The sequence below is a fragment of the Tauraco erythrolophus genome, chromosome 12 (genome assembly GCF_009769465.1).
Source record: "Tauraco erythrolophus isolate bTauEry1 chromosome 12, bTauEry1.pri, whole genome shotgun sequence".
NCBI lineage: Eukaryota > Metazoa > Chordata > Aves > Musophagiformes > Musophagidae > Tauraco > Tauraco erythrolophus.
In genome coordinates, this window is record NC_141476.1 from 17,259,470 (window position 1) to 17,271,892 (window position 12,423).

The 12,423-nt window shown below is 41.0% G+C and overlaps 1 protein-coding gene across 2 annotated transcripts in view; it reads left to right on the top strand.

Moving 5' to 3' along the window:
- The first annotated feature begins 326 nt into the window (after window positions 1-326).
- Window positions 327-12,423, top strand: part of NISCH (nischarin) — a 32,202-nt gene continuing 20,105 nt past the window's right edge. The window contains exons 1-5 of one of the 2 annotated variants that reach the window (XM_086618796.1): window positions 327-431; window positions 6,227-6,310; window positions 7,063-7,245; window positions 10,543-10,591; window positions 12,257-12,420. In XM_086618796.1, coding sequence (XP_086474922.1) covers window positions 345-431; window positions 6,227-6,310; window positions 7,063-7,245; window positions 10,543-10,591; window positions 12,257-12,420 — 567 coding nt within the window. In that variant the 5' untranslated portion in view covers window positions 327-344. The remainder of the gene's footprint in view (window positions 432-6,226; window positions 6,311-7,062; window positions 7,246-10,542; window positions 10,592-12,256; window positions 12,421-12,423) is intronic. The other variant, XM_086618798.1, reaches the window with a different exon arrangement.

Consider the following 12,423-nt stretch of genomic DNA (forward strand, 5'->3'; position numbering starts at 1 on the left):
GCCGTGGCAGAGCCACCACGCATGCGCGCCCCGACACGCTAAACCCCGCCCCGATAGGCCACGGACCCGCCTCTCCCTGGGCAAGCCCCGCCCCAGCCCGCAAGCCCCGCCCCCAGCCCGCAAGCCCCGCCCCCAGCCCTCAAGCTCCGCCTCCGCCGGCGGCTGCCAATAAAGCGGCGGTGGGAGGGGCGAGCCGCACCCTGAGGGGGGGTCAGGCCAAGATGGCGGCGGCGAGAGCGAGGGCTGGGCAGTGGGCCGGTGCGGGCGGCGGTGGAGGCAGCCGGAGGGAAGCGGTGACGGCGTGAGGGCGGCGGCGGCCGGTCCCCTGCGCTTCTTGCGGCGTCATGGAAGCGGCGGCGGGAGGCGAAGACGGCGAGGAGCCTCCGCGGGAGGCCCGGGTCCTGGGTTCCGAGCTGGTGGAGACCTACACGGTACGGGGCCGGGGGGAGGCTGCGGGCCAGCGTGTGGGGAGCGGCGGAGGCGGTGCCGGCGGTCCCGCGGAGGCCGTGAGGGACGTGCGGGGCAGCAGGTGACGGTGGCGGGGAGGCGTGGGGGAACGGGCCCGCCTGGCCGCCTCCTCAGGCAGCCTGCGGGGTACCGGGGGAGCGGGCTGGGGCCGCGCTTGGTGCTGCGCTGCCCCCCGCGCAGTGCCGCCGGTCCTTCCCGGCGCTGAGGGAGCCAGGCGGCCGTTCCCGGCCCGCTTGTGTAGCCATGCTAATGCCGGAGCGGGAATAATTCGGCAGAAGTTTCCGAGCGGTTTGTGCTCCGCGAAGGGACGTGGTTTCTGGGAAATCGGCCCCGAAGGCGCGTAGGAGCCGGGCCGCGCGTCTCCGGCTGGTGGGAATCGGCGCCCGGAGCTGCTCGTAGCTTCGGCCCTGTGGGAGAGCTGGTGCTTTAGTGGAGGCTCAGTTTGCAGCTGTCACGTTGTCGCCCATATCTGTCAGTCTATACGTGTGTATATGTGCGTATGATTATGAAAAATTGTTATCGGGTCAATGTAGCTTTTAAACCTCGACTAAATATAGTAGGAAATCTTTCCTTCAGGTGAAAATACCATAAAAAATCCCTCTTGAAAAGCTAATCTTGTTTTCAGAAATCAGATTGTTTTGGATAGACAGCTTTTCTCTTACCTTACAACAAAAAAAATAAAGGAAAGATTGTCAGCAGTGGTTTTGTTTGGAGAAGGAGTTAAATTTTTAATGTGTAACTTCTTTTTTAACTGATCACATTGTACTAAGAGTTAATTGGTCTGTTTTTCAGGAAGAAGCTCATCATAAAACAAACCTCAGCATAATTGCAGACAGAAAACATCCTAAGCACACCACCCTTTAGTTATGTAACTAAAAACGTTTTCTGCTCCTACCTTATTTTAGTGTGATTTGAATGATCGTGGGTTTTTTGTAGAATGCACGTAATGACATCAGGTTTCTTCTTGCTGTAGGAACCTAAAAGGGGAGGGGGAGCAATGGTCTAGAAAGGCAGTATTTGCAAAGTTGCATAATAGTTGCAAGTGATACTTCAGGTTGCTGCGTCTGAAAAGGTACCTAGGGACAACAGAGCAACAGGAGAGCCATTTCTGAGTTTTTAATAGGACAGAGCATTTACACAGCTATGTGTATGTGAAGGGCCTAACTCCTTTCCAGTTGACAACCCTTGAAACATTATTGTGTGGGAATGACTGTCAGGTGGTGAGTAGCCATATTTACAGACAAAAATATCATGAGCATTCAGTGAAGGAGTTGGTTGGAAGCTTACTGTACGTTCTTGAAAATTGCTTCAGCTCTTTCTGTCATGTTAGTTACGTAATGCGTATTCACAGAAACGATACTGCTGCTGTTGAGGTGCGAACGCTGTGCTGTGCGCGTTAGGATGTGGTTCATCCCTCAGACAAGTTCATTTTCACAGTTCGCGATCAGGCGAGAGGCATGGTGAGACCTGTGGCATTGGTGACTGGAAACTCCCATTTCAGGTGTGAACCAAGACTTGGCACTGTTCATGTTGGTGTTGAGAATTTTCCTGAGTATTTTGCGATACCAGTGAATGAAAAATTCAAGTGAAATCAGTTGAGAAAATGTCAAAATGTTATCTACCCCCTTATTCCACCGGAGGTTATGGACACAGGAGGTGGAACGTTAGCCACCTTGCTGTGAAGCCTGCAAACTAGTGTTGTGGTACAGCCAGCCTTCGATAATACCATTAATGTGCTAGATCGAGCTGTAGTTCAGGCGTGTTGCTTTGCAGGTAGTGTTGAGCAGATCAGCTGATACTTGGGGATAACATTTTAAGCTGCTGCAGCTAAGCCCAAGGAAGCTTTTTTTTTCAAGGCCAGGTTTCTTTTTTAATGTTTCTGGTTCTGGAAGTACTGTGCTGTTTTAATGCAAATTTTCTAGGGAGCTTTAAAAGTGTGGTGTTTGAAAGGCAAGATTTAACAGTATTTGATCCTACTTTAACTCTCTTGCTGCATTGTTGAAGGAGTTGTGGTTTACCTGTGTGTAAAGCTCCTAAAACTGCTTGCAGGACTCAAAAGCCTACAGCAAGTTTGTATGAGAAGACCCAAGCCATTAGAAACGTAGGGACAGATCTTTAAACAAACCCAGAAATTTTACAAAATTATTCACAAAGTGAAATGTTTTACAAAAATTAGCATTTGTGTTTAGTGTTCAAAATTGGATTAGTGGTACTTAAGGACAAGATAAAGACCTGTACTGGAGCAGAAGTGAAGAAGTTAGATGGTGTAAAAGTCAGTCAAATCTGGTAGAGGTGAGAAAGGAAATACGGCAGCAGCAAGCTGCATCTTTATCCCTTAACATGTAGTAGTGGAGGTGGCAGTGGTCCTATTTACATCCTTGGTTTTGAAAGAATTGTTTTTCTCTTGGTGCATGTGCTTCTCTTTGTACTCTGGTTCAGAGCTCATACTGTCAATAGAAGGAGGCTTACTTTAATGATGTTTATGTGACTGTTGTGAGGTTAAATCCTGTAAGCTGTAACAGGCAGGCCCACAGATATGTGTAATTTTGAAGGTACTTTTAAAAATGTGGTTCTTGTTGGAGTTGTTAGGGTAGAAGGCAAGGTATGGATAGGAAGAAATCCTGCTCTTGTTGATGATGTTTTTTCTGTTGGGTTAGAAAAGTATGAGCACTTTTACTAGGTCTTTTTCCTCTGTGTGCTGGTCCAGCTCAATGCTTACGGAAGACTGGCTGGTTGCTAGAAGCCCTCAAGGCTGCCAGTGCTTCATTTGTTTCCTGCTATGCATTTGTTTGGCCTAAAATTTCGTTCCTGCTTTTCCTGTCTCTTGCAGCTGTTTTTAATATAAATACTAGCTTCGATATTTAAGGAAAATACTGTGGCTTCCTTGAATGGGTGTAAACTGTCTACAGGAGGAGGCAGGGAGGAGATGTGGTTGCATCAATACTCTGGAATTTGGGACATGCTGGCTGCACACACCTGTGTCCTAGACTTCCTGTGGGCAGCTCTGTCATCTCTAAAGTGGGGTGCATGTCTTTTTCCTGACAGTGCAGGAGTGTGTGAAGGTGGATGAGTGATACTGTAGAAATGCAAGTTTTCCATGTAAAGTGTGTTGGGTAGGTTTTTGTAATGTGTGCAAGTAGTAGACAAGAGGCAGTCTGGAATCACTGCTGTTCATTTAACAGCTGGTTTAAAAATTAGATGTCTTAAAATAATTTTACTAAATATTTCACCTCTGAATGTTTAGAGAGATGAAGGCACACTGTTCGGTGGTGTGCGTACTTAACTTCAAAGAGTTAGATGTGACTAGTTAGAAAATAATGAAAAATACACAGCACTACAGATACACTAAACACTTTACAAAGTAGAACTTAGCCAAAACAGCTGGTTTATAAGAAAGGCATACAAAATTTAGTATACAGAAGAGTTTGGTAGAGACATGAGGAGGAGGAGGAAAACCTGTGAATGTAAACACACTTGCATTTTAGCTCACTAGAAATGCAATTTATGGCATAAACATGGGTGGAGATTTCACATGGTATATTTATGTCTGGGAGACAGGGCAGCATGATAGAATTTCATCATCTCTCCATGTATGCCTTCTAGCAGTTGGCTTGACAGGCAGTCCTTGAAGAATCAAGTTAAACTGTCAGCCTTGTCATACTAGTGTGCTCAATTAATTGAAGGTCACATATATATAACTTTTAAAGAAACTTAGTGGGTTTTTTGCCTTAAAATGATTGATTTCTGTATTGAAACAAGTCTTTGGAGCACATAAACATACTGCATTTGTATTTTTTCTTCAAGATAATGGCGTGGATTGATGTCAAATCACTTGCTGTCGTTCTGTGTACTGATGCTGTTTGAGGGTTGAATATGTACTGTTAGTGCTGGCTGTGTTCTACATGAGGAATGCTGTGGCTTTTTAGAGACTTAATTTGGAGAATTGTGTCAGTGCATGTAAACACTCACTTTAACAGGTATTTTTCCTCACCAGATTGTCCATTTGTCTTGGTGTTGGGTTTCTAGAAGTGGTCAGTGCTTGCCATTTCAGCAAAAGGATACAAAGTCTTTATTATATATTTATTTTAACTGTATTCTATATTGAGATGAGTGGCATTCCTTCCTTGTTTCACAGGCTGTCAGCTGGGAGCTGTGAAGCTTCTTGAGTTTTTAATGTCTAATCTGAGGTTTTATGCGTTGTGTACTCAACCTGCATTACGTTTAATGATACTGCTTGATCTGCCATAATTTAGCACAGTCAGCTTTTTCAAAGAGCTAGTCTTTTTATTATAACTTCTAAATGTAGTACTTAGTTCTAACTTTAACCTTGTGGTTTGTTTCAGTCTCTCCTTGCTTTTCTCAGGGTTATGAGTAACTTTTGAATGCTCAGGTTATTCCTGTTCTAGTTTGTCACCAGCACAGTGAATAATCCTCATCTGCTATTTCCCAGCATAACATGATGGGAAGGCAGACGCTGGCCTTAATTGAGACTGTAATTCTGTGTAGGCATTCCTCTATGTTTTCAGTACTCATCCAAACACTGACGTGTCACTTGCTGTATGCACTAGTCGGGCATCTTGATTCAGTTCTCTATAGGACTTGGTTTTTGTTCAGCAAACCAGTGTCAGATGCTTACAAAAACATAATTGGTATGAGATATAGTTCGTCTTTTAAAATGCAAGTGGTATTCTATTTAGTGTTGGGTGTTGTGCTGGTATGCACTATCAGTAAGTGAAAACTGGCCTTTTACATAACAAATTGAAACTGTTGATGCTCTTTGTTTTCTCGAGTGGGTTTAGCAAGTCGATGTGCATCATTCTTTTAGCAGCTATGAGTCAGGTCTGTGTGATCTGTGGTAGTAACCAAGTTCTCAACTGTATTAAATGCTTTCAAGATTTGATTACAAATTAGTGTTTTCCCAAGGAACATAGTTGGATAACACAGTTTAATTTGTTTTTTTCAGGTAGCTGTAGAACTGGTTTTGCTGAGCCTAGTTTTTCTGCTTTGTGTTTTATTTTGTACCTTTAAACTTTCTTTGGGATGGCTTCCTTCTGGCATATCCAAAGGTCGATTGTGAGTTTCTTGCAGTACTGTTCAATCTGGAAAGTCATCTACTGAAAATCTAGAGTTGTTTGGTACATGCATGGTTAAAAAGACTTAGTTTTGTTTAAAGAAACATTTGGTTGCTTTAGATAATTGTAGTGATTCTTTGGGCACAATTCTAACTCTCAGGAAGCTGTCTTGTGTGCGTTACCTTAAAAGGAATAAAATAGTTAACATCCAACCAACCAAAAGGTTTGTCTAGATTTCTGAAGGGTTAAGCTCCAGTTTTCTGCTTAACCATGAAGTGACAGCAGAATGCTTGCCAGGTTCTTCTGCTCATGGAACTTGGTAGATTGAAGAAGGGATACTGCTGTCTCAGGCTTGTGGATAGTTATGAATACCAACTTAGCTTAGCTAGCACAACTCTTCAGAAAAGATGTAGCTTGGAGATACTGGTTTTAAACATTAGGGTTGCAAAAATAAAAGCAATTGTTTTACATGAAGGAGCATCTGCATGTTTTGGTGGAGCAGCCTTGCGAATGAGATAAGGTACCCTACATCAGCAAAGTCACCTGAGTGTGGATTAGCTTTTGGTTAACTATGATACTTCAAGAATGTAGAATCACCTTATAGTGCTACATTAACCAGCACATCTCACAGTCAGCTTCTCTAAGACATGCTTTGCAGTTCCCTGACTTTAATTTCTTCTTTTCAGGTATACATTATTCAGGTCAGTGTTGGCAATCATCAGTGGACAGTCAAACATCGTTATAGCGATTTCCATGACCTGCATGAAAAGGTGAGGATATTAAAACTATGGCCTTGGTTTCTTACAAAACATGGTACAGTTTGTGTAATTCTGTTGTATGGGACGTAAATTCTTTCCTCAAAGAGTGAGGATATCTGCCAGATACCATCTGAATTGCAAACTAAACCCCTTTAGCATGAACAATATTGCTTGCCCCTGTTGCACTCCCCTCGTGAACTGGGGGAGATTGGCCTGGACAGCTTTAGCCTTGGACTGAAGCCCATATCAGAAAGTGTGGAGTTCAGGCTAGAGTTATTAAACTTTTTTCAAGAGCGATGTTTATGATCAGCTGATCTGGTAACCAAAAGCTGAATTGGAGCAAAGACACTCTTCTGGGAGGGGTGGATGCTAAAACTGTCCTTAGACAGTAGTGTGAGGTAGTTACTAACCAGTGCTGATTAAAAACAGCCAGTGAAAATGAAGGAAAGTCCACTATATTCAAGACTAGGCTGCTTTTTCAGAAATGCACCAGTTATTCTGTTGTTTTGTCACCTTAGTTACATTCTGCCCTGTGGTACTGTGAGTGTTCTCTTGAGAAAACACTATTATTGAACTTCTCGTCATTTTATGATAAAATGTTTTTATTGAAAATACCTAAGGCTAAGTCAATAGCTAAATTACTGAAGTGATTTTATTTTTTGATCTTCCCAGGATCAGACAATGTGCTTTTAATGTATTCTGTTGCATTTTTTGTGCAAGTTCAGATGGTGAGTTGGGTAGTAACTCTGGTCTTTGTCTTTTAGCTTGTTTCAGAAAAGAAAATAGATAAAAATCTGTTACCTCCCAAGAAGATTATTGGAAAAAATTCCAAAAGCCTGGTGGAGAAAAGACAGAAGGAATTAGAGGTCTACCTGCAAACTCTGCTAGTCAAGTTCCCTGTTACTGCTCCAAAAGTTTTGTCACACTTCCTACACTTTCATTTATATGTAAGTTATGTTTTTAGCATATAAAATAGGGGCCTGAGTGTCTTTCCCTAGTTCTCTGACTTAGAGAATTGTATGGAATCTTCGCAAAATAGCTGAAACTGCTCTTTTTCAGTGTTTTGCACAACGTAACTAACAAAGCATATTTTTAAGATTTTTGACACTGCTTTTCATTGCAGTAGATACTGTGCTGGCAAGTAGTGCGGGTAGGGACTCTAAAAGAGAAAATAAATGCTACAGAATAGTTGGAAGCTGTGACTAAATCTGAAGCTGAATTGGTTGTTAGGCTGAAATCAATAGTGCTGGCTCTCAGAAGGAGTGTTGCATAATTGATCCACACCCCTGCTACTTAGTGGTTAATGGTTAGAGCTGTGGTTCACACTGAAACAGTTTCCAGTAGCCCAAATGAAGAAAAATGGTGCTTCTCCATGAGAAGCACACTGATATAGTGGCCTCTGGAGAAATAGGTCCAGCCAGCAGACAGAATGTTATGGTAATAGATGCTTGAAGTAAGAAGTGATGGCTTGCTTTCATGTTCAGATTGCAGTTTGTTCGCTCATCTCTTGTGTATAATTAGGCTTTTTTGCAGCATGACATCAGGTTGTAAGGGGGAGAATGAGCTTCATAAAGAGGAGAATGCACTGGAGAACTCAGTGGAAAGGAGGGTCAGTAATTGCTTTGGGGTGGGATGTGCTGAGATGGCCCTTCATGGTTTCACTTAAAGGCTTCAGAAGCATGGGACAAGTGGCCCATTAGATGTGTTAATTTATAAATTATATTAATTAATAATGTGTTCATTTGCTTTAGCAATAAGGAAAAAGCTGCTTTAGTTGTATCGCATGAATGTAATTATCCTGGTGAGACTTCAGAATTTGATTTAGATAAACTGTAGGTTTGATTTGTAGTATTGCTATTGCCCAGCAAACATGATTGAGCCCTTTAAAATGGATTAAAAGTTTTATACGTGTTGAAAATGTGTATGATAATGTAGAGACAATTCCGTTCACATGGAGCAAACTTCCTGATCAACAGGAAGTTGCAAAATTTTTCTGTTCTCTGGCTGCTATCTCTTAAATTATGTCTGTTTCATTAATGTCTTAGTGCTCCAACTTCAACAAAGGTTTTTATGCAGATAGAAGTTCTTCCTAGTCCCTCTCTTGGTTTTCAGTTAGACTATTTTTTTCCTCTAGCTGTGATGTTTATCCTTTTTCACTTTTCCAAAAAAAAGTGTTATTTGGGTATGAATGCTTACCTGTTTCTATACTGCGCTTGTGTATTAAGAGCAAAGTTGTTGCTTAATCTGCATTTCTTTGCTTTAGGGGAGTCTGGTGTGAGGTATAAACTGAATTGTCTTTGCTTGGAACTTTAGAGTACTTTTAAATATTTACAAAAAAAGTTAGGTATTCAGCAGAAAAGCTAAATATTTACCACAGCAATGTTACTGGAAAACAACCTTCCTGCAGAACTTTGATCTTTCAAAATGTCTTTGTTACCAGGTGGCCCATTCGCATGCTTGAGCCACTATAATCCCTGATATTGCCTCATTAGCTTATATAGGAAGGATGCAGTTCTTTTCTATTCTTATTTGCAGTATTTCCAGTAGGGATTATTTAATTTTATTTCCCAGGTTAATAGAACTAAATGGAGTAGAAACACCTACCATAAATACATTAAAACCATTTTAAAGCCTTTGTGTTGCAGGGAAAAGGCAGGTACAGCTTGGCAAAGAGGAGCAGTTGCATGTGACAGCAATGTAGAATATGATTGTTACCTCGTTTAATAGGATGTCTGCAGTGATATGGGTGTGCTTATTTTGTTGCGCTGTCTTATAGTTGTTCATCTTTGAAGATTGGTTTGTTAGCTTCCAGATAGACGCTTTTGCAAGAAAAGATTTGGGTATCCACAAACTGTTGTTCAGACACACCCACAAACAATGGACTTCTGTTGATTCGATGCATATACAGACAGAAGTCTCTTGTAGATCTGACAGAGGAATAGAGTTGCTTTTTTGTGTGCTAGTCGCTGAACAGTCCAAGTCATAATCTTATTTCAATTATAAATGTAGAAAAAATTTCTGCTCTGTGTTCCTACTTGACAAAAGAGATAGAGAGTATAGCTGCCAATTAAGTCTGTGCATGCCAGATGAGTGTAATTGGCTTATTCAAATGAGAGTCAGAATTGTTGAATTTTGTTTGAGTTCAGCTTCTCGCTTGTTCTCAAAACTGTGGTGTGGAGGCTTTGTTCATCCTCAGTGAGTGGGGTTTGTTATATGAAGAATGTGCTTTTCTAAAATGCTTGCCTCATCAAATGAGCTGAACTGTCTGCCACAGATGTCCTGTGGATTTATTCCCTTGTTATGAATCATGAGGGATTTGTCAGAGAAGTAAACTCATCAAATATTCATTTCACGAGGATCCATAATAACTGTTTATCCTTTGCAGCTACCTTAAAATGAGATGCATGTATCTAGGGGAAACTTCACTGTCACAGTTTTATTTTGTTCTCTTTGTGGGCCTTGCAGAGAGAACTATTGGAAATGCTTGGAACTATTTCTGGACTTCCACAGGGTGTTTGCTTTTTGTGCAGAGAAGTGTGCCCAGATGGGAAATACTTGTGCTTATCTTTGTGCACCTTCAGATTCAGAAAGAACAAATCCCTGGCAGAATTTTCAGCCTTTCTTTCCTCCTGGAGCTCCTGGAATTGAGGTTGAGCACCTGGGTAGGTCCAGGAATGTGGAGAAGATGGAGGATGGGGGAAAAGAGGCTTTTTAGCTGCTCTGCAGCAAGCATAATAGAGTTGAAGTCCAGAAAACTAATTACTTATTATATTTTTCTTCTTCCCTGTAGATTGTTAATCTAAAGTTTTCAGTGTATTAGTGATGTTCCAATGAACTGTTGAGTTCTTGTTAGGTTAGTCTTAATGTTAAAATTCAAAGAACACTAGTAATAATAGTTTCTTCAAAACCAAGCTTTCTTTCAAGTCGGGCTAATAATGGCTAGTAATAGTTGCTCTAGTTGCTATTGCCCTTTTCTAATATATGCAGGATGTGATTATTTAAATGTAATTCAGTATCTTCCATCTTGGAAACAAAAGTCATAGGAAATTAAATGAATTTCAGGTAATTTTTATGAAGTATTTTCAAGTTTCAAAGGAATTCATAAGACATAATCACAGTTGATTTCTGCTTTAAAAGGTCCTCTGCTGCAACAAAAAAGGGGGACTTCAGCAATGGTATGCGTTGAAAATTTGATGCATAAGTATGTAAACACTCAACCAATTACAATGGTTTATTCTTTGCAGGAGATCAATGGTATCACTGCTGCTTTGGCTGAAGAGCTGTTCCACAAAGGTAAAGAACTTGCAAGAATTTGATTGGGAATGGTTTCCTCTGTGCATGCATTCATACACTTCTGATATTTAATATCCAGATAATGGGAGATCTGAATCTTTGTATCAGACTTGGAGATTTTTTTCTTCCCCTTCTTTCTCTTTGTGTTTTTATTGCTATTTGCACTTTGATTCAAGCTGTATTTTGGGAGGAGCTGTAACACTAGCAGCTACTTTTGGAAACAAAACAGCCAGCAGTGAATTGAGGTTTTGGAAAGGGCCCACTAGTCTGTATCCTTAAAGGATAGGATGTGGTACTGATGACCAGAAGCTTTTGTTAAGCTTTCTGTTTGGGTATGTTTTAGTGTAACCTGTAAGGAAGTTTGTTTTGTATCGATGAGTCCTGATATAGCATGTGTTAAATGCAAGAGACCACTTTACATACCTAAATTAATGTTGTTCTTCCAGAATTCAGGAAACATGAGACCTGGTCAGTTAATTAAAGGATGTGCCCTTCTGAGGCTGGCAGATGAAAATGAAATACACTTACTGTAACTGCGACAGCTCTAGGTGGTCCATTAACAGCAGGAGGCGTGTGAAATTATTAGCCTGTGCTAATTTTGTTTTGAAAGATATGCTAGATGCTATGGTATAATTCTAGTTGGCTGAGATGACAGATGAAGCATGTTTCAGCATGCCATTTCAGATTGTTCTGGCACAAAATTAACTTCAGGTGAAGCCATTTCAGAGCAAAATTTTAAAACATTTTAAGGAAACTCCTGAAGAAATCTTTCCTGACTTAGTAGTGCCTGCAGTCTCACTGATTACCAGAATCATTGATGTATGACTGCTGTATTAGTGTAGCCTTCCAGTAATGTGCAGTTGGACTCTTGGACTTGCTCCCACTGAAGCCAAAGGGAATTTTACTCCTCAGAGCATTTCTGAGAATTCTGTTTGTCGTGAAAGCTGATGCTGTCTTGTCTGTGAAGTTAAAGTGATGTCCCTAAAAGGAAGAGAAGAAAGATATTAATTCCACATGTGTGTATTCTGACTGCTGTAATTCAGATTGACTCTTGTGGTGCCTTCAGAGAGGCTTTGGATGCCATTTCCTACTGTTTCTAGAATGAAATGGAATTGTAAAAATATTATCAGATAATGCATTTCCTGTTCTGGGAGTTTGCATTGGTATTAGTGTGGTGAAAGTCCTCATACTCTCCCAGAAAACATACTTGCCACAGTTCTGCATTTATGCAGCATAGCAAAAGATGTAAGATCAGTTTTTTAGATGGCAGATGCTGCTTTTTCTGATTAAGTCCCAACTGCTATAGAACTTAAGGATATCTCAGAAAAAGTTTAGTAACTCTTACATTGTATAAATGAACTTTGTCCGATTCCAGTCCTGTTGAGATTAAGGGAAATTTGCCTTTAGTTGCATCAGGAGCTTCAGGCTTGTTTGAGAGTTCCCATTTGAACACCTATATTATTCTGGTATTAAAAAATAAATAAATCTTAATTCAGCCATTCTAGCTTAAAGTGGCAAAAAAGGACATTGTTTTGGTGCCTTAATCGTGAGCTTCGAATATAAATTACAAACATTTGATCTCTAATGTTAGATCTTCCATGTACTATTTATTCTTTTGTAACCATTGCAGCATTGTATTTGATACCATCATACCCTCTTTTTCAGGAGAGCAGCTGTTAATGGCTGGAGAAGTTTTCACCATCAGACCCTTGCAGTTATATGCTGTCACTCAACAGTTGCTACAGGGGAAGCCTACGTGTGCTAATGGAGATGCCAAAACAGATCTAGGTCATATTCTAGATTTCACTTGTAGACTCAAGTATTTAAAGGTG